Raw genomic sequence first — 19,062 nt, forward strand, 5'->3', positions numbered from 1 at the left:
ATTTGCTCCATCATCAGGTCATCTGGGCCAGGTGCTTTACCAGTCTTACATCGCTTGATGGCTTCTCTGAGTTCTTTTAGGTTTAGAGGAGAAGACAACTGGTGGGTTTCAAGTTCTGGCACCCTGTTGATTTTCATCTTTATTCTGCTGCAGTTGGTTTTCCCATTCTGAATTAGCTGGTGAGCTATCTGGTCTGGTGTCACATTCGCGTGTCCATGGTTGACCAGAGGGTCACTATCCAGGTGTCTCAGCAATTGCCAGGCTTTTTGGCTACTCTTGGACATTCTTTTTAAACTGGCAAATTGTTTTCAAAGAATTGGAGAAGAAACAATCACTTTTAGTATGAGAAACTCATGAGTCAAACCAGGAAACTAAGCTATGTAAAACTCTTTACCAGGCAGGTTCCCCGCAGTTCATAAAAATGTCACTTAGAGCACCTGGGAACTAAGCCGTGTAAAAACGGTATGATTAGTGGGATGGATCAGGTGCTGGATTATAAGGTACTTGGTTACCTCTGTTTTGCAGCCTCTTATTATTAAGGCTTTAATGTTAAATCACACCTGCCTTAGAGTGACTGATGAATGTAAACATCACTCAGAGGTATTTTTAAATAAAAAAGATGTTTGTTGTTGTGTGCCTTCAAGTTGTTTCCAATTTATGTCAACCTCAAGTCAAAGTTCTCAAATGTTTTTCTTGGCAAGACCTGTTTAGAGGCGGGTTGCCTTTGCCTGAGGCTGAGAGAGCGTGACTTTCCCAAAATCACTCAGGCCCTTTCTACACTGCCATATAAAACCCAGATTATCTGCTTTGAATTGGATTATATGACAGAGTAAACTCATGTGGATTATCTGCTTTGATAATCTGGATTATATGGCAGTGTAGAAGGGGCCTTAAAGGGGCCTTAGTACAATGCCCAAGCCACTACACCATATTGCCCACCGGCCTTTTAGTTTCTCCTGATTAATGGCAACTGTCCAATTCTATGCCAGAAACAGACACAAATGAAAGCAAATAAAAAGGCTGTACTTCCACGCTGGACACGGTGCTGGTAATAGACTCTCTCTCAAAAGTACGACTGTTGCAGCCATTACTGGCCCCTGACCTTGCTGCTAATTTATGGCCAGGAGCTTCCTAGCACAGCTGACCCTAGGGCAAGGTCTGATTACTCAGCGTTTTCTCTGCTAGCCTAGCTGACTTCCTTCTGCCTTCTTTCTCCCTTCATTGCTCCAGAAAACTAGGAATCTCAGCCATATCTGCCATCTCTCCTCCTTCCTCTTCTTCTTCACCAGTTAACCCCAAATCCCCAAGTGCTGCCTCTTCAACCACCTGTCCTCCTTCTCCCTCATAATCAGAGGCCCAATCCACAACAGCAATGGGGGGAAATGCTTAAACCTTCAAAATAATGTTTCAAAAGCAAGGTCATTTGTTACAAAGATTGTCAGGAAGATCAAATGTCTTAATGAGTTTTGTAAGATATTTAATCAATATTATTAAAACTCAAGATTAGAAAAGGTGTACAAAGTGTTGCAAGCAAAGGTTATGAGAAGAAACAAACAAAGGAGCTATAAAAATGGCTATCAAGCCTTGTTGCAATAAGGAATATTTTAAAGTCCAGCTCCAGATGCCAACTGGAAATAAGGTGAAGGGGAGGATGTGAAGAACATGTTGCTAAATTTTTTTTAAAAAAGGCTTTCTACAATAATTTCTTCCTATATAACAGCCGGGGAAGTTGTTGGAGTGGTAGATGAAAAAGGTTCACAGATACTGGCTACAGCGTTGTCAAATTGAAAAATGGAAAGGGCTGTTGTAAAGCTTGTTTAAAAGTGGAGAATTTCATCAGGTGTTGCTTGTCACACTACAATGCAATAAGCAACATCTGAAGAAATTTCCCCTTCTACAAAACCAGCAAAGATAGAAGAGCCTTTTCAAGTTTCACCTTATCAGTTCTAATTGGATATATGGTATAGCCAATCCTGCACATTCACGAGGGCAAGTGGCACAGGACTCCCATGAAAAGTTAAAACTCACAATTTTTAAAGAAAAGTGTGTGTGTGTGTGGGGGGGGGGGGGGTGTTAACCTGAGAGAATACTTCTCTAGGAATTTCTAGTTCTTCAGCATAACTCTGTAGTTGCCTTCTCCTGGAAGCTGTGGGCCCTCATATGTTTTGGCTTACAACTCCCAGAAATCTCAGCCAGTTTACCAGCTGTTAGGATTTCTGGGAATTGAGGGCCAAAGCATCTGGGGACCCACAGGTTGAGAACCACTGACCTAGAGATTCCTAAAGAGAACATTTTTAATAAAATATGTGAATAATCAAATCTGTAAATGTGGAGAACTGACTACAGTTAGAAATGGAGAACAGTCAAATGATATAATGAGTGGTAATGATGGCACAGGGGGACTCAGGCAGTGAAGCCATAAAGTGTGGGGCTACAATGTTTCAGGAAGAACCCAACAAATACAGCACACATGAAACTCGTGTCTGTAAAAGGAAACCACATTGTACGTAATGAATCAATGACCATGAAAATGTGGACTCCTGCTACAGTGGTAACATGTGTTAGACCTATCAATGCAGTATTAACAAGAAAATGGAAGATGGAGCAAAAGAGCAGAGGACAGAATGAACACAGCAAACTAGAAAAAAATGAATTCATGACAAGATGAGCTAACAAGGCCAACACATGCCTGCAGGACCATGCTTTTCTCATGCTGGTTGGCAAGGCTTTGTGTCATTTGTCAGGCTGCCCAGTTCATGGATTGGACGTGGGGCAGTGTGATAGTGGTAAGCAGTATTCCATATTATGCTATTTTCTCTTTAATAACCTGTATCAGAGGATAATACAATTTAAGATAAATGTTCAGAACTGATTCAGCATCAGATAAGCAAGAAAGTCAATGTCCATATAAGATAACTGATATTGTATACACAAAATGTGTATTAGAAAGATTACAATATGATTACAGTAAAATTGATATTGAAAATGGGAAAAACCCTCAGGCTCTTTCAAGATATTGATAAAACTTTTTAGATGTCATTGATTCAGATGGGAAAGTTTAGTAGGAGAATAAATACTCCTGACTGAAACCAGCAAGTCTTACAGGCACTTCACATTGCCCAATTATAGCAATTTGATATCACACTAACTGACAAGATTCTATCCAATGAAATCCTGTGAGTTGTATCTAGGGGGTATCATGACAATCACAGTGGTATCAAATTGGTATAATTTGATATCAGTGTTGGAGCTTACAGGGCCACATTAATCCCCTAAGAGGGCATCCCCACTCCCTAAAACAAACATTTCCAAAAATTTTAGTACCCAAATAGCCTCCTACAGACCCAAGAGGTTGTAGGGCAAATTTCTGGGTCATGTATTTCAGCTTCAGCCCAATAGGGGCCTTTTTTATCAGGAAGTGAACAGGTTGTCATTTTCGAGGTCACTCCATTTGAGAAAAAAGGCCTTCCATGGGTTTAAAAGAAGCCCAACTTCACCCTCTTCCCAAATGTGATAACATTTTCCTCATTTTCAAGTAACAAATATTTTCTAGGTTGTTAAAACAAATTTGAGAGATCCGGGGCAGAGGGGCACAAAAATGGACTTAAGGCTGTTGGTGAACCTATCCCTATCTCTGCTCTAGTTCTCTCCCCTGAAATACAACATTAGAGCTGTCTGGAAGACAATTTTAAGAACTTCAATAGGAATCCAAAGGAGCCTCAACTAGTCTCAAACTGTGAAGTTTCACTGTAATTGTGTCACGCAAGTACACAGCAGCTTCACTATTAACATTACACAACACTAGTCCAACTTTTTGGGGTATTGTTTTATTTGACAGGCATTTACAACGTTCCATTCATATACTTAAAAACATAAAAATAGACCTTCTTTCAGCTTATAAAAGAAATATATAAGAACCTTTGACATTGACAGGTCATGACATTATGTACAAGAACAATGGCACCCTCCAAGCACAGGACGTCCAGCATTTCACAGGCTTATTGTATTCCACTGGGGACAGCTAAAACATTGTCATGTCTATTAAACTGGTACACAACTGACTTAAATTTAAATATGATGAGATACACAGGGTGTAGAAACCTTACTAAAGCTTTTTAAGGGAAAAAACAATTAAAAGATAGCAAAAGTTAAAAGGAGAAAACTTTCAAAACACTGAGTATAGTGCACTGAGAATCAAACAGGTAAGACTCCAATATTGGCTGGGACACAAGGCAGCTGGTGCTGCCGGGGAACATTTTTTGTTCATGTCTCAAAATATATCCATAGCTGATTGTATAAAATGTAATCCCTAAAAGCTATTATAAAAGTCTAAATCTTCAAGGCATCTACCAATGTGTAAAAACATCAATAGACACAAAAAAGATCCCACTCCTCAAAAAAAAAAAAGCCCTCCCCCCTTTTTTTGCAGACCAAAACTAAAATGGGAAAGCTATATAAATAGTTTAAAAGAAAAAAGTGCTTTCAAAATTATTTGGAAATCTTTAGACTTTAGTCACATCTTTACCCTGTTCTAGATGCATAAATAAGGAGTTTAACATGGAAAAATAAGTTTTTTATGAATATTTTTCATATCCTATAGAAATGCGTTTAAATCAAGTAATAAGATACATTGATATCACAGAAGAAAATAATAAGATGAGGTCAGGTTTTTTTGGCCACAAAATGTTTAAATTTTCCTGAGCCCTAACTTCATCAACCAGAGAATCAAACTCACCCGAGATGTAAATCTTGCCAATTTCAACAAAATTACAGCAGGGTTAATTTAACCTTCTTGGTTTCTCAGCTATTTATTCACATTGCTATTTTAATTCCAGTCTCAAATATGTACAGCTGTCCTTTTTATTTTACAGAGCGAGAGAGAGGGGGGGGGGGAGAGAGTGAGAGAGAGGGAGAGGGGGGCACACAGAGAGAGATTATCCCCAAGAGTTTCCAGTTCAGAATTTTCCTATAAAACCCGTGTTCTCCCTTTCTAAAAGGACTGTGTTACATCCTCACTTGGAACAAAACTGCTCAATCCTAGGCAAGTTTACTTGGAGGCTAGTCCTACTGTGTCCAGTGGGACTCACTCCCTAGTAGACATGTTTAAGACTGAAGCTTAACACTGTAAAATTCCCAACCCTTTGTGCCCTTGTGTTTCATGTAAAATACAGAAAAATATCTTTTTCAAGTGTTACATTTGGATCTCTCTTTTTCAAATTAAAAAAAAGTTTGGCATTATTATAATTTGCATGTAAAACTAGAACTCCCAACATTGACATTAGACTAGCCACAGACCAAAGAGAACTCAGCACAACATAAATTCCAAGCTTTTGCTCACACATTCCTAAAATATACATGCTGTCACTAGATCCAGGGATCCTCACTCAGTGACAGTAAGCTTTGTGAATGCAACTGCGTGCAAGTACTTGACCAAACAGACGTTTGGTACGATCACCATCAACCACTTCTTAGGGGAGAAGAGGCAGGGAAGCCTACGCCTAAGCCCCATAGAACGACTGACTGGACAACGCAGGGCTGGCAGTGCCAAATGGTGTTCAGCAGTGCAGTGTGGTGCAGTGCAGGTCCATCCCATCCACCCCCCTGGATGCAGGTCTTTTTCTTCAGTCAACCCCATTTCCTCATTAAAAATGAAAGTCCATGTCCAAAATCCTATTTGTGTGCATGGGCCATTCTTGCCAGACCACAATGAGAACAGCTGATGTTTAAGAGGAAAAATGAAAGGACTACTGCATCTTTACAGACCTGTTTCTTGCTTCCTTGTTGAAGATGAACATGATTGACATGTCACATATAAAATCCATTTGCTGCTTGTGCTATCATTTAGCTAATTTGCTGCCTATAGTTTTTTTAATTAAAAAACACCCACAGCAATGTTCTAATAATATCTAGCATTCCTATTTTATTATGCAGCCCCTGATTAGATTAAATAATTTAAAGCCCTTGGTAATGTACAGAGAAGGACTCAAGCTCATTCCATTTCCAATTTTTGTTCTGGTTTTTTGTCTCCTTGTCATACATTACTTTAAAGGGGGAAACAAGAAGAAGAAGAAACAGGCTATGTGGTTTCAACCAGTTTAGCTGCCTTAGCTGTATGTGCAAGTGTGCATTTTAAAGGGTCATTCTCGAAAACGTGGTTTTTTTTTGGGGGGGGGGACATCTATGCCAACCATCTAACAAGGAAGTGATGAGTCTAAAGCTCAGTGTTCAGTTTTTTTGGTGGCACGAAATCTTCACGCCGTACCCAGATGACCTCTTCGCTGTTGCCTTCCATGCCACCATTAATTCCAGGCAAAGCGGCCTGTTTCTTCAGCTGGGCCATTCGAGAAGCATGGGTTCCCCCAGTATATCGTGCTCTCTCTCCTCGATATGACCGGTTGGTGGTGATGGAGGCAGCCTGCAGCTGCTCCTGAAGTTCTTTTTCAACTACTGCATTCCTCAGAGGCTCACAGTATTCATCGTCATCGCTGAGAATGTCTGTCTCTTTAATGTCCTCTTGCTCTTCATACTGGCCAAGATCAAACTGTTCCTCTACCCAGCGGTCAGTGTCCTTGCTGTTGGATGCCTGCTGTGGCTCTTTCTCAGGGCTGCTGGCAAACACAGCATCTGAATCAATAGTGAATCTGTTTCGAGCAAGCCTCCTCCGCCTTCTCCCAAGTGACTTGCTTGGGGCAGACACTGCGGAGACACAAAAACAAATCCTTAGGTATTTTTACAGACAATTTCTTGAAAATGGCTTATTTTCACATTTGGATTCCACACACACACACACACACACACACACACACACACACACACACACACACACATATATATATATATATATATATATATATATATATATATATATATATATTCAATAGCCCTTTATTCATTCCAAGGATTGTTTTCAGGAAAAGCATATAGTATTACCAGAATTACTATATGCCATGTTGTCAGAGCTGTAATATTTGGAAGGGAAATACACATATTCAAGGCGTAATAAGCTACAGGAGATACCTAGAATGCTAAGATTAGATATAGCTCTATAGTAGTGTATGTATTTACACAGGATCTTACATCAAGTCATAGCTGGAGGCACAAACAGCTGGATAGAGGCTTCCAGTACACTCCTCTGTGATAATTAGTGGCCATTTCAGCTTTGAGGGCAAGGATGGGCCAAACAGAACAGAAAACAGGTTGCACCAGGGGATATTGGATGACTCCTGGTGCAGGCTTTGAAAATGGAAAGTTGCTGTTATACCAAAGCCTGAAGTCATGATAATAACTGTTCAGGTTTTACATTAAAAAAAACCCTCTACACAGTTCTTACGCTTTTGAAGTGAAAATCCTGATCTTTAGGTTACAAGAAGTCAGCTGGAAATGAATGAGACTCTACAGTACAAGACAGTTGAAGTCTTGCTGTGAAAATTATTGGACTGGGACAAAAGAGGCACAAAGCACCCAGGAGACTAGGTTTATTTTCCACTCAGCTAGAGACCGTATTTTAAAAACCCCAAAAGTACTGAACTATTCTAAATGAAGATGATGCTTCCCCAGTCTTTTTGTTTGTTTCCAGACCAGTTGCCTTTGCTGAAGGTCATCTGAAAATGAACAATATCTTCCTCACATCTTTCCAAAAGAAAGGCATCTGTTAGGCCAATAAATTCCCCCTCCTCACTGTACCCCAGAATTTTCTTTACAAATTTAGAGGACTCTCTGGAATAGACACTTGGGAATACAGAAGAATGTAACAACGAATAACATCATCCAATGTAACTACTTTTTTATCCCACTTGTGCAATGTTTTACAAAATGTCCACAGACCAACCAATGCATCAATGGCCCTTCCTTCCTGAAGGCAACCCATCAAACAAAAATCAAAAAAGCTCTCTTAAAGAGAGTAATTATAAAAAACCTAAAACTACATCCATGCACTAGTCCAAATCAGAGAAGACCTACTGATTGAATATGTAATGCTCTATCAATATTTATATACAGTTCAAAGATACAGAAGGTCTACTCTAGTTTGGAATAGAACTTGTACAGGTCATTCATCTGCTTTGTTAAAATGTCCTCTCAAAATAGAAAGTCATCTTTTATTAATTTGAATACTTTGATTTTGAAAAGATTTGCACACAGGTTGAAGGCTGTTTTTTCAACTGCAGAAACTGGGGCAGGTAAGGATACTTACTAGAATCTTCTAAAAGAGTTTTGTGTTCATGAAGAATATGAACTCGAAGTCCTAAATTTTGTATAAAGAATTCAGGCATGTCTTACGACGATGGCTAGATTAATGAGATTTTGAAATGCTGAAGCTTTACAGTACCTGCTCTGTTCATAGCTGGCCGTGCACCTTTTAAAGCACTCAGCCTTTTTCCTCCAAAAGGAACATACTGCTGTGATGATGGTAAACTTTCAGTTTTAAGAAGTTGTCGTCTGTGTTTGTCCCGTAATATTGAATGCACAGACTTCAGAAAATCCTTCCTATGTTCTGGGGAACTGAAAAGGGGGTGAAAAACCAGAGACATAAGTTAGGTCCAAAGCCTGTATTTGAAATATATTTATTCAGCAGTGTCATTTTATAAAGCAGTTTAGTATATCATGCATACAAGAATGTTATTGCAATTTAACAAGATATTGCAATTTTACAGATTGAGAATTAAAACAGGAACTTATTTCAACACCACACTCACTTACCTGCAACACAAGTGGAATGATCTTTCTGGTCGGCCTTCAGATTCAGATTTCACATGAACTATCTCACAAACAGAATTGGTTTCTGCATCTGAAAAATGATGGATTTTTTTGTAAAGCATTTCAAGCTGTTGATGATGTAGTGACTTACATCAACGTAGTAAGTAAACAGCTTTCAAAAGTCATGTGTGTTTATATAAATCACTTCCATTAACTGTAATCATCTTAATTTGGACTGATTTTTGCATTACAACAGCCAGAAGAAAGCTGTTGGAAATGTTTCCATGTAATGTTTCTAGGTGATGGACATAACAGGCCAAACCTTCTTCATTCATAGATAAATTGGACCTCTTTAAGTACACTGCACATTCTGAAAAAGGCTATCTTAGACATTGCTGTTGCTGTCATAGACAATAGACCTTCCACGCAGTGGGTCAATTCACATGGGGAAGAGCTCCAAGACCATGAAATTCAAGCAGCTCTTTGTGCAGATATTTCTTGTGAATACAGTGAATAGATCAGGCAATATCAAGGAGATGCCTCCACTGATTTCAGCATGAACCATAAGGAGCTTGCATTTGAACAACACTGAAATCAACAGCGAAAATGCAACAGCTATGCTTGGTGGTTTGTAGCCACATGTATGCAACTTGTAAAATTGCCTCAGGAATGGGAATGGAGCCTTCACTAAAATCATTCAAGTTGTATTCATCTTGTTTAGGTTACTACTATGGATTCTCCTCCATGTGGGGTTGCCCTTAAAAAGTGAAATTACTGTTAGATTTGGCAAAGCGACATTTGTCAAAAGTGCGCTTTCTAAACCAGAGATGGACAACAACGTTGAATAGAATGGGGACTATTCGCTACCCATGACCCCACTGCAGACACAATATGGAATGCCTTGACGTGATATCTCATCACTTCTAGTAACTGCCCAAAATATGGATGTTTTATTGCACTGGGGTATAGTGTGGGGGACAACAAACTAACTTCCCACTTTCTGTGGTGTGTGTGGTTTTTCTTTTTTTTTCTTTTTTTTTGGGGGGGGGGGTGATAGTTGGCTGAAATTTGGGACATAAAAGGTTTAAATCTGAGAGGACTTCAGGGGTCTCCTGGATGGCTTATGGGGCACAAAATGCCATGGACTACACTTTCCCCAGCATTGTTCTAGATCATATGATAAAAGTTTTAAATAAATTTTATTGGATTCCAGTGTTTACGTATGCATGAGTCAAGGTAACTGTTATGACATATAGGTAGTTGAGAGAATATTTTGATAGCATTACCTTGATTTTGGAATTTTCTCCTCATAAGAGAGGGGAGTTTATCCACCTTCTTATGTATTTTTGGATAGACACTAAATACTATTCCATTTTAATCCCACTGTCAAATGTTACTGCAGATTTGGGGATTTTTATTTTCCCTTCTTGGGCTGTGTGAGTGTATGTGTATATGAAGTCTTAACATTATTTTATTTCACACTGCTCCAAGTGCCTGTTAGGCATAGGATATGATTTATAAAGCAAGCAAACAAACAAATAGAAAGTATATTGAAACTATAAAACTGCTGAAATGACTTCCAAGAACTACAGGATAAGGATTTAAGTATACTATTAGACTCCTTTTAAAGGAATGGCTATATCAGCTAGGTGAGAGAGGTCAGTTGCAATGTATTATTAATGCATCTGTCAAGTAGGGAAGTGTTCCACCTTGTTTAAAAGAAGTGGTGGTTATGACTACTTCTAAAAAAAAGCCCTTTCTGGAACTCCTAGACTTAATCACAGACCAGTGTCAAAACTCCCCTTTTTGGATAAGGTGATCAAGAGATTAGTAGATTTCCAACTTCAGGCAATCTGGGATAATAGAAGTTATCTAGACCCATTTCAAAAGAAGGATAAAGAGTTGAGACCACTATGGCCACCTTAGTTGAGAGTCTTTGCTTAAGCATTGATATGGCGAGCATGTTCCCCCTGGTACTTGTAGACCTCCTCAGCAGCATTTGATACCTTCAACCATAGTATCATTTTTAAATGCCTGTTAGGTCTGGAAGCTGGGCTTCAGTGGTCCTGGGCCTATCTCTCAGGTAGATTCCAGATGATAATGCTCGGAGACAGCTGCTCTAAAGAGATCTGCTATATGACTTGCCACAAGATGTCATTCTAGTTACAATGCTGTTCAACATCTACATAAAACAGCTGGGAGGGGCCATCTGGAGGCATGGGGTTGGGTGCTATCAGTATGCTGATGACACCCAAACATATTTCTTCATGCTTCCAAAAATACACAGGTAAAGACAGTGTGTCTCCTTCTCTAAATGCCTGGAGGAGGCAATGGGTTGAATGTGGAAACACAAACAGAATCTGAATCAAGACAAGACAGAGGTGTTTATTGTCAAGGGTCCTAACCTGGATTTGGGAAGTGTGTCAGCCAGTCTTGGATGGAGTTATGCTCCCCCTGAATGGCCTGCTAAAAGAGATTCAACAGCTGAATAAGCTGTCTAAATTTAAAACAGCATTAAAGGCCAGATGATTGTTAAAGTATGGATTTTAAACTATGGATTGACTGTTTTAATATGTATAGGTCTTATCTATTCTTTAAACTATTATTATGTGTTTTAACTGGTTTATGTGTTTTTAACTAATGTTATGTATTTTAACTGATACTATGTGTTGCATTTTAACCTGTTGTTATTTCCCACCTCAATCAATGGGGACAGATGGGTAAGAAAACATCATCACCACCATCCATGACTATGGGAAGAACCTCCCCTGTTGGGTTTCCCAAGTTTTATGTGAACCCTAAGTTGTGAAAACATTTCTTCCAATTTTCATGTCAATTAATATCATCAGGTTGTGAATGGCAGAAGGAAGACCTATACAGAATTCACTATGATTGTGCAAACATTACCTAAAGATTCTGGATGCTTCCAGAAAAGCCAAAGACTACACATTCCATATTTTAAAGTAATAGAAGTAGTATAAAGGAGAACCAAAGCTTGTGTTATGAGTTGATCTATTATTCCTTGTTCTTCACGTGGACAACTTAGTCTTTAGTTGTACTGTTGAGGCCTCAATATACAATGAGAGCACAATACACAGAAAAGCTGTAGCTTCACTCCCCATTATATCTCTTAGTTCATAAAATGCTGCTCTGTCTTATACTAAGCTTCCAGCTGCTCAACAAGATTCAATTTTTCACTTAATAACCTATAGACCACCCACTTGCAGAGCACATAGGTAGATCATATTAGGAATGCTTATTTCATAATTATTTTAAAGTGTCTTTGAATCATTCTATTTGCCCACTATCACAGCAGTTTCTGGAGCTTTGATAGGGGAAAAAATTAATTAAGAGTGGCATGTAGAACAATATAACGGCTATACTATAGTCAGGAATTAGTAAAATGAGCATCACTGCCAACCCAAACCAATCTCCATGCTAGAAACACAATCCTCTAGTTTGAGGCTTAAATCCTTATTGCATGTTTGAGTCTTAAGTGTGATCTGCTACTGGAGTGCCAGCAGAGGAATCCAGGAGCAAATCCTTAAACAGGCCATTCTCCTTGCTCTTCCAACAAGCTTTCAATGGGTGAAAAACTCGGGGCTATGTCTGTTTTTATTGTTGTTTTTATTGTTATTTTAAAGCTAAGTGTATTGTTTTAATCTATTTCTGTAAACCGCTCCGAGCCAAACTGGGAGTAGTCTAATACAATAATACAAGTCTAATAAATAAATAAATAAATAAATAAATAAATAAAAAAAATGTGACCACCACCAGATTACAATGCAGATTGGATTCGCCGCTCTATCAACATAGAAACAATTAGTCACCACTGCCTAAATATAAGTTAAGGCAGTTCAATCTTACCTGCACTTGCCAGTGCTCGAACTTGCAAAGCTTCTAGAGGAATCATATGGCGAAAACGGAATGGGTCTGAGTCTTCATAAATTGATGTCCTGTGTGATCCACCCTAAGTGCAGAAGAAAAAAGAACACTATTTATTAATGGAGGTATATGTAATAGAAAATTGTATGTGATGGTTAAAGCCTTAAATATCTAAAAAATATTCAGAACAAAAATAAAGTATCATTGCTAACAGGTACATGTAGAGGGTGAAGAAAAATGGGCTAGGGTGAACAGAGCGAGAGCACTCATGCTAGTGTGAAAACTGTACACACTCTCAAAACATTTAAACACAATTTCAGATAGGACTTTAATAAGAAGCATTCACTTATACTGGTAAAACCATTGAAGTTTGCTTCCTGCATTTATATTTCACCAAGAGCTTTAAATACCATGTATGACTTTCCTCTTCTCCGTTTATCTTCTCCTGCAGGCTCAATAAAGCTGACAGTGTGTGACTGGCTCAAGATTGTCATGGTTTGCAAAATACTATATGCATGTTAACTGGAAAATCAAATGCATGATGCCGATTGGCTGAGTTTGCAAGGACCTGTGAATCAGTTTGCAACTGTTACTGTTCTGCTGCTGGACAACTGGTTTGAACAGGTTTCTCTCTGTGTGTGTGCGATTCTTCAGAGTACTGGCTGAAAAGAAGATGCCTCTGTACTCAGAAAGGCCTGACTATTTCTGAGGCCTTGTTTGCTGCTGATCTTCACTGAAGCTGATTTATAGACTAAGAAAGGACTGCTTATAACTGCTGATTTCTGTAAGCAATCAGATGGACTACCGTAAATACCATTGTTCTCTTGATCTCTTGGATTTAGTAAAAGTTTCTGTGTTATTTGTTCTGCAAAGCTGAGTGGTGCATCATTCTGCAGGGTGACTCTGGGCTTATGGGCACACGTAAGAGCTTCCTTCTATCATCCACAATCCCCAACAAAGATTATCCATCGAGCTTCAAGATTCAGTAGAAATTTGTACAAAACCTCATCTACTACATCAGGGCTCCTTAAACCCTTTCCATTCGTGACCTAATAAATGCTTATGTGACCCCAGGTATATAGTTATATAAAATAGGTATAGAAATCAAACATTTACTGATAGTAAATCATAAAAATAAAAACAATTCTTTAGAGACTCAAATGGTAAAATATAATCTTTTGATTGAGACTATAGGTCCTTGTGATAGCACAGAGGTGGGGGAGGGGCAGAGGTTGGGTGGAAGTGCTTCAAATAGGCAAGCCAATGTGTCTGGAATGTAGGTAAAATCTATGAAATAATAAAGAAATTATACTAGATAATACTGAACTCAGTTGTTCTCATTCCTTATCAAGCAATCATGTATTTGCCAACTGTTTCTCCCCATAGGTTACAAAACCATAAGATTAACCACAATTCAGGACAAGAACAATTATGGTTTATTGAAAACAGAAGCAGAAACTTCCAAAATTTTCTCACTGACTATGCTGAAACAAAAAGGTACATATTCAAAGTTTCAATGGACTCACTCTAATCACACCAAATCATGGTTTACTATCATGTCTAAATATAACCAGACAATGTTTTTTTGTTTTGGTTTTTTTAAAAGCCAGAAAAAATCAGCTCCCTTCATTTGAGATTTCTACACTTCTGTGGACACATGGCTACCTTGTAGTCTAGACTTCCTTAAGAATGTTCTGTCTGCTGCAAATCATAAATTCCCTCTATTCCTATTTAATATGTGGTTTGATATAAGAATATTTATATTGCTTATTTAAAATGTTTAATAAGCTATCCCAAATGGAGAGATATAAATTAGTGTCTGGGTGTGAGTGGGTGTGTATATATCATAACAAGATGACACTCAAATATATTGTAGTCACAATAATTACAAAGGATAGAAATGAATCTGATCATTAAAAACAAATTCTATTTTTGAAGACATTCAGGTATGTATTTAGCATATTTTACAGACAAAGTAATGTTAGTCTTTGCAAAGTAATGTTAGTCTTGTACATAATCTTTTTAGACTTCATGATATTCTGAGCCCTCTTTTCCCCTAACTATGCTTTCCAGCTATCCATTCTGAAACCCATGATTTCTTTAAGGCTATTTGAAGTAATGACAAGCTTACCAATTTTTTCTTCTGTTTGGAACCATCTTTATACACAAGAACCACAGCTGTTTTGAACACTAGAGAGAGCAAAACATACAAGGAAATCAGTACTTTGCTGGGCAGAAGTGAAACAAAACATGGACTGCTTGAACTATCGGTAAAATACCTCTTGTGTTAGTTCAATGGTGACACAAAACATTGTTACAATCACATGTTTAGAATTATAATTTGATATTCAAAATCTCACAGTAATTCAGCAATTTTTAAAATCAACAACCACTCCCTAAAGCGTCTCATTTGTATCCTTCAAGACTTTTGCAAAGGAGGAAGGTGTCACTCACTACAATTGTCAACCATGGTAAGTTGCCGTCATAGCCACACTGACTTCTCGGAGCATGGCTCTGGCAGCAGTCACTTGGCCTTACTGGTGGCTGAGAATAGTTTCCACAGTGGACTGGGAGGAAACACTTGCCCGCTTCACATGACCGTTATAGCACTGTGTTTTCACTTAAACTGCCATAGTTGCATCCTATAAAATGGTGGTATTTTTAGTTGATGAGAAACAAGAGCTCTCTGGCTAAGAGTTCTAAATAGGTTTTTATAGGCTAAAGCAGAAGAATCATAGCACTACAATGTGCAGTGTGAAGGAGCCCCCAAATTTGTTTTTTATTATATAGATTCCAACCAGTATTTGTTCTCTGTTCACATACAGACTTATCTTTACCCCCTCTATTGATTATTTATTTAGGTTTGTGTTCTGCTGTGGGTTTCCTTCATTGACTGGTTAATGGGGTATGGATTTTAGCAAAATTTCATAGGCGGGTTTTCACCTCCTCCATACTTATTGATTTGGCTATTTAAACTATACTTGGGAAGAGAGATTTAACTTTATTAAAACTGTCCAAAAATACAAGTGTTAGTTATAAAGAAACATCCTATTCACTTGCACTAATTTTCTGATAATTTAGTATCATTAAAAAAAAAGACAGATGTTGCTCTGAATACTAGAAAAGACTGATTTTAGCAGACTGGGACACAAGGTGACCAAAATGGCATTTCAGAAAATCTGGCTCAACAGACATTTGACAGGTATACGGCAATCTTCTGCAAAATATAGGGATGGGGGAACCACATCTGTGTGACTTTCCTCCCCCTCTTCCAGTTGTCTAGGCACTAGAGCCCTAATCCATTTGTTGTTAGGATATTTTAATGGGATTACTCAAAAACAAGTAGCTTAATGATTTCCATTTAATTTTCTGATTCAATAAGGTTCCTACAAGAAATTTACATAATACGAGTTCAAATGATAAAATGGGAAAAACTTAATTAATGAACTTTTAAAGTTATAAACCCAATACTTTACTCCAGAGACAGGGTAGTTTTTTAAAAAAAACAAACAAAAACATATTGCTAATCTTATTAAATTGTTGTGCATCCCTAGTTCATCAGCAGGCAATTAATTCTGTCACAGTGCTGTGCTTAGGAAAATAACTAGGATCAGCATTTGCATAAAAGAAGGATGTAAGTCAGTCGCCCGGATGGATTTATATTTAAATGAGTTCAGATCAGAGGTGCGACATCTGTGACCCATCAAATGTTGTTGGACACAAAAAAAAACCCATCAGTTTCAGTCACATGGGCCATGGTTAGGGATGATGTGCATTGTAGTCCAACAGCATCTGAAAGATCATAGGTTCCTCTATCTTAGGTTTAGAAACACTGGCTTGGCCAGAGAAACATGTTACATCCTGGTTTCGAATATTAAAACATCTACCAACATGCTAAAATAGCATTTCCCAACTTGGTCCCATCCAAATGTTTTGGACTGCCTTCCAGTATTTCTAACCATTTGCCATGCTGGCTGGGAGTAATTGAATTGGAACACAAATATCCGGGGAGGACACCACCTTTGGAAGGCTAGTTTAAATTATCTGAAAGCAAGGCAACATGTTAGCCAACAATCTGTGGTCATTTTAGTGGAGTCTCCCCACAGAAAAACATAGCAAACCATGCCCCTTTCATGGCAAGAGTTGATAGTGCCTGAGAAGCTGAATTTTATAAATTCATGATACCTATGTAATACAAGGGGGGAAATGGGCAATATGGCAGTTAGAGTCATTTGGGTTTGTGGAAATCACTCTCAAAACAGGCACAACATGTTGGGGGGGGGGGGGGGAGAGAGCTGTGAAGGTTGTTTTAATGACTGTATTTTCTGTTTATTTATAAAGTACTAATCTGGAAGAAAACTCCTGTGCAGTTGTGCCACTGGAAACAGTATTTCAAGTTCCAGATGAATGAATCGGTGTTGTTTTCTTCCAGAAAAAGCACATACCAAATGCTGCCAATTCAGGTTCCTTTTTCCACTTCCCAAGAGATGCAGGAGGGTTGAGCCAGATGACAGCAGTATGCAACAACAAGTCTCCCATAGAAAGATCTGCAACCTGTCATGCACATAAGGAAACAAACATCAAAATTACCATCACAAAAAAATTCAAGCATTGAGTGTCTGAACCAAAAATTAAAACAAGTGGCGCTTAACATGTTAGTCAGCATCATATGTCTAGACAAAGGCTATAAGAATCTGGTGTCTTACTTGCAATTAAAATAATAAAGATACATGTTTTGTTTCAACAATGAGAGTGTTTTCCCAAGGACCAAGAGCAAAGCCCCTTACCTCTTTTTTGTCTCCTGTTTGTTCTGCAATGAGCTGGTCAAAAACTGCACCATATTCTTCATGGATTTTCTGCATTTCATTAATATGGCTAGCAACTTTATTCATTGTTTTTATGGCCACTAGAAGAAATGTAGTGAAATAGAAACCATTAAGAAACAAGGTTATATTTCCATGCTATCAAAGTATTAATCTGGTTTACTACTTTGAAAAGTGTGAATTGCATTACTAGAGCATTTAGACAGCCACTCTGATGCTAATTGTTAGAAGTGCCATATGCAACATCATAATGTATGTGCTATGCTGGTTAGTTATAGAGGCAGCATCCTCTTGTTTCAGTTTTTCCATCTATTCTGTTCCATGATTATTGACTGGTTGGGAATGTCAGCTGATGCTGAACACAGTGTGGGAAGGACTGGCAAAGAAAGTTGGATCGGCTTGCCTGTAGTCCCCTTGGTACTTCGGCATGCCAGCTGTGCATATTTTGTTTTTGACAAATGCCATCCACTTGCATAGCTAAACAATGTATGTTATAGAACTGTACATGCTCGATTAACCCACTTTTTGTCTGATCAATAATGCACTCAAAAATGAATGTTCAGCAAGCTGTGAAGTAATTGCGTGACTACCCAAGGGTGCATGGTAATTACAGAACAAAGTATCCTATTGTGGCCCTGTATTTGCTCTCTTAGGGAGCAGAGCAACATGGTCATTTCCAGACAGAATCCTGAAAGAGGTACAATAAGCCTTTGAGTGGCAATGCAAACCTGGGTGATAGTAAAAAGGACAGGACAGAGGGAGGAGGGATATGAATGTTCGGCAAGTTGTCAAGAAATCCTTTACATATTGCAGCAAAAATGGGCCCTTCTGTTTCCACAGTGGGTTGACCGCATTTTTCTGTACTGTTGAATGACTTTAGCACATCTGAATCACGCAAGTAAACATCCCCTTATCCCACCCAAGCTCTATATCAGCAGGGATTGAGAGAAGTTTCAAGTGCATTGCATTGCTGTGAGTTTTTCAGGCTGTATGGACATGTTCCAGTAGCATTCTCTCCTCAAGTGCATTGTTTTCCATATTTTTTAAAGATATTCTTTCAAATATTACCAATGTAGCTGACTTCATAATACATTACCTACAGGATGGCTTGCTTTAAAAAAAATGAAAACATAGCATGCATTAATGCTGATGTTCAAAGAGAACAACTTACCATCCAGGTGATAGTGTTCTTCACTCTCCGCATCAGTGAGGGCAAAGAGTTCTTTCAAAAGAAGAGGATACTTTAATATCCTCTGGATGGGTTTGATAAGATACGACTCTAATGTTGATGAGTGTTGCCGTCTAGGATTTTGAGCATCCAGGAAAGCCTTAAATGCTGTATCAGTCTTAGCTGCATGAGAGAAAAAGATAAAAGAAAATCTTAAGATGCTATCAAACACTTGACCCTTATTACAGATTTATCCTATTGCTTATCTGCTCTCTGTTTGAAAATAGTCCATGTGGAGAAAACTATACCAGTTAGGGATCAGACTAATATTGTTAAAGATTACTTTATACTGTGGTTCTCATACATGATTTCTAGAGGGATAGTCTTTATCAACTGTCATAACAACAATAATTACAACAACCTCAAACTGTAAGGAGTTAAAGAGACAGCATGAACATACCTAGAAATCAACCAAGAATATGTAATTCATGA

At 38.3% G+C, this 19,062-nt stretch overlaps 1 protein-coding gene across 12 annotated transcripts in view; it reads right to left on the minus strand.

Annotated features, from left to right (window-relative positions):
• Positions 1-3,808: 3,808 nt before the first annotated feature.
• tiam1 (TIAM Rac1 associated GEF 1) overlaps positions 3,809-19,062 on the minus strand; it is a 289,209-nt gene continuing 273,955 nt past the window's right edge. For all 12 annotated transcript variants that reach the window (XM_008107611.3, XM_008107615.3, XM_008107610.3 and 9 more), the window contains 8 exons: positions 18,574-18,753; positions 17,367-17,485; positions 17,025-17,133; positions 14,711-14,769; positions 12,562-12,664; positions 8,698-8,785; positions 8,327-8,499; positions 3,809-6,696 (listed from right to left, as the gene is read on the minus strand). In XM_008107611.3, coding sequence (XP_008105818.2) covers positions 6,212-6,696; positions 8,327-8,499; positions 8,698-8,785; positions 12,562-12,664; positions 14,711-14,769; positions 17,025-17,133; positions 17,367-17,485; positions 18,574-18,753 — 1,316 coding nt within the window. In that variant the 3' untranslated portion in view covers positions 3,809-6,211. The remainder of the gene's footprint in view (positions 6,697-8,326; positions 8,500-8,697; positions 8,786-12,561; positions 12,665-14,710; positions 14,770-17,024; positions 17,134-17,366; positions 17,486-18,573; positions 18,754-19,062) is intronic.

The sequence above is a fragment of the Anolis carolinensis genome, chromosome 3 (assembly GCF_035594765.1).
Source record: "Anolis carolinensis isolate JA03-04 chromosome 3, rAnoCar3.1.pri, whole genome shotgun sequence".
Classification (NCBI taxonomy): Eukaryota; Metazoa; Chordata; class Lepidosauria; order Squamata; family Dactyloidae; genus Anolis; species Anolis carolinensis.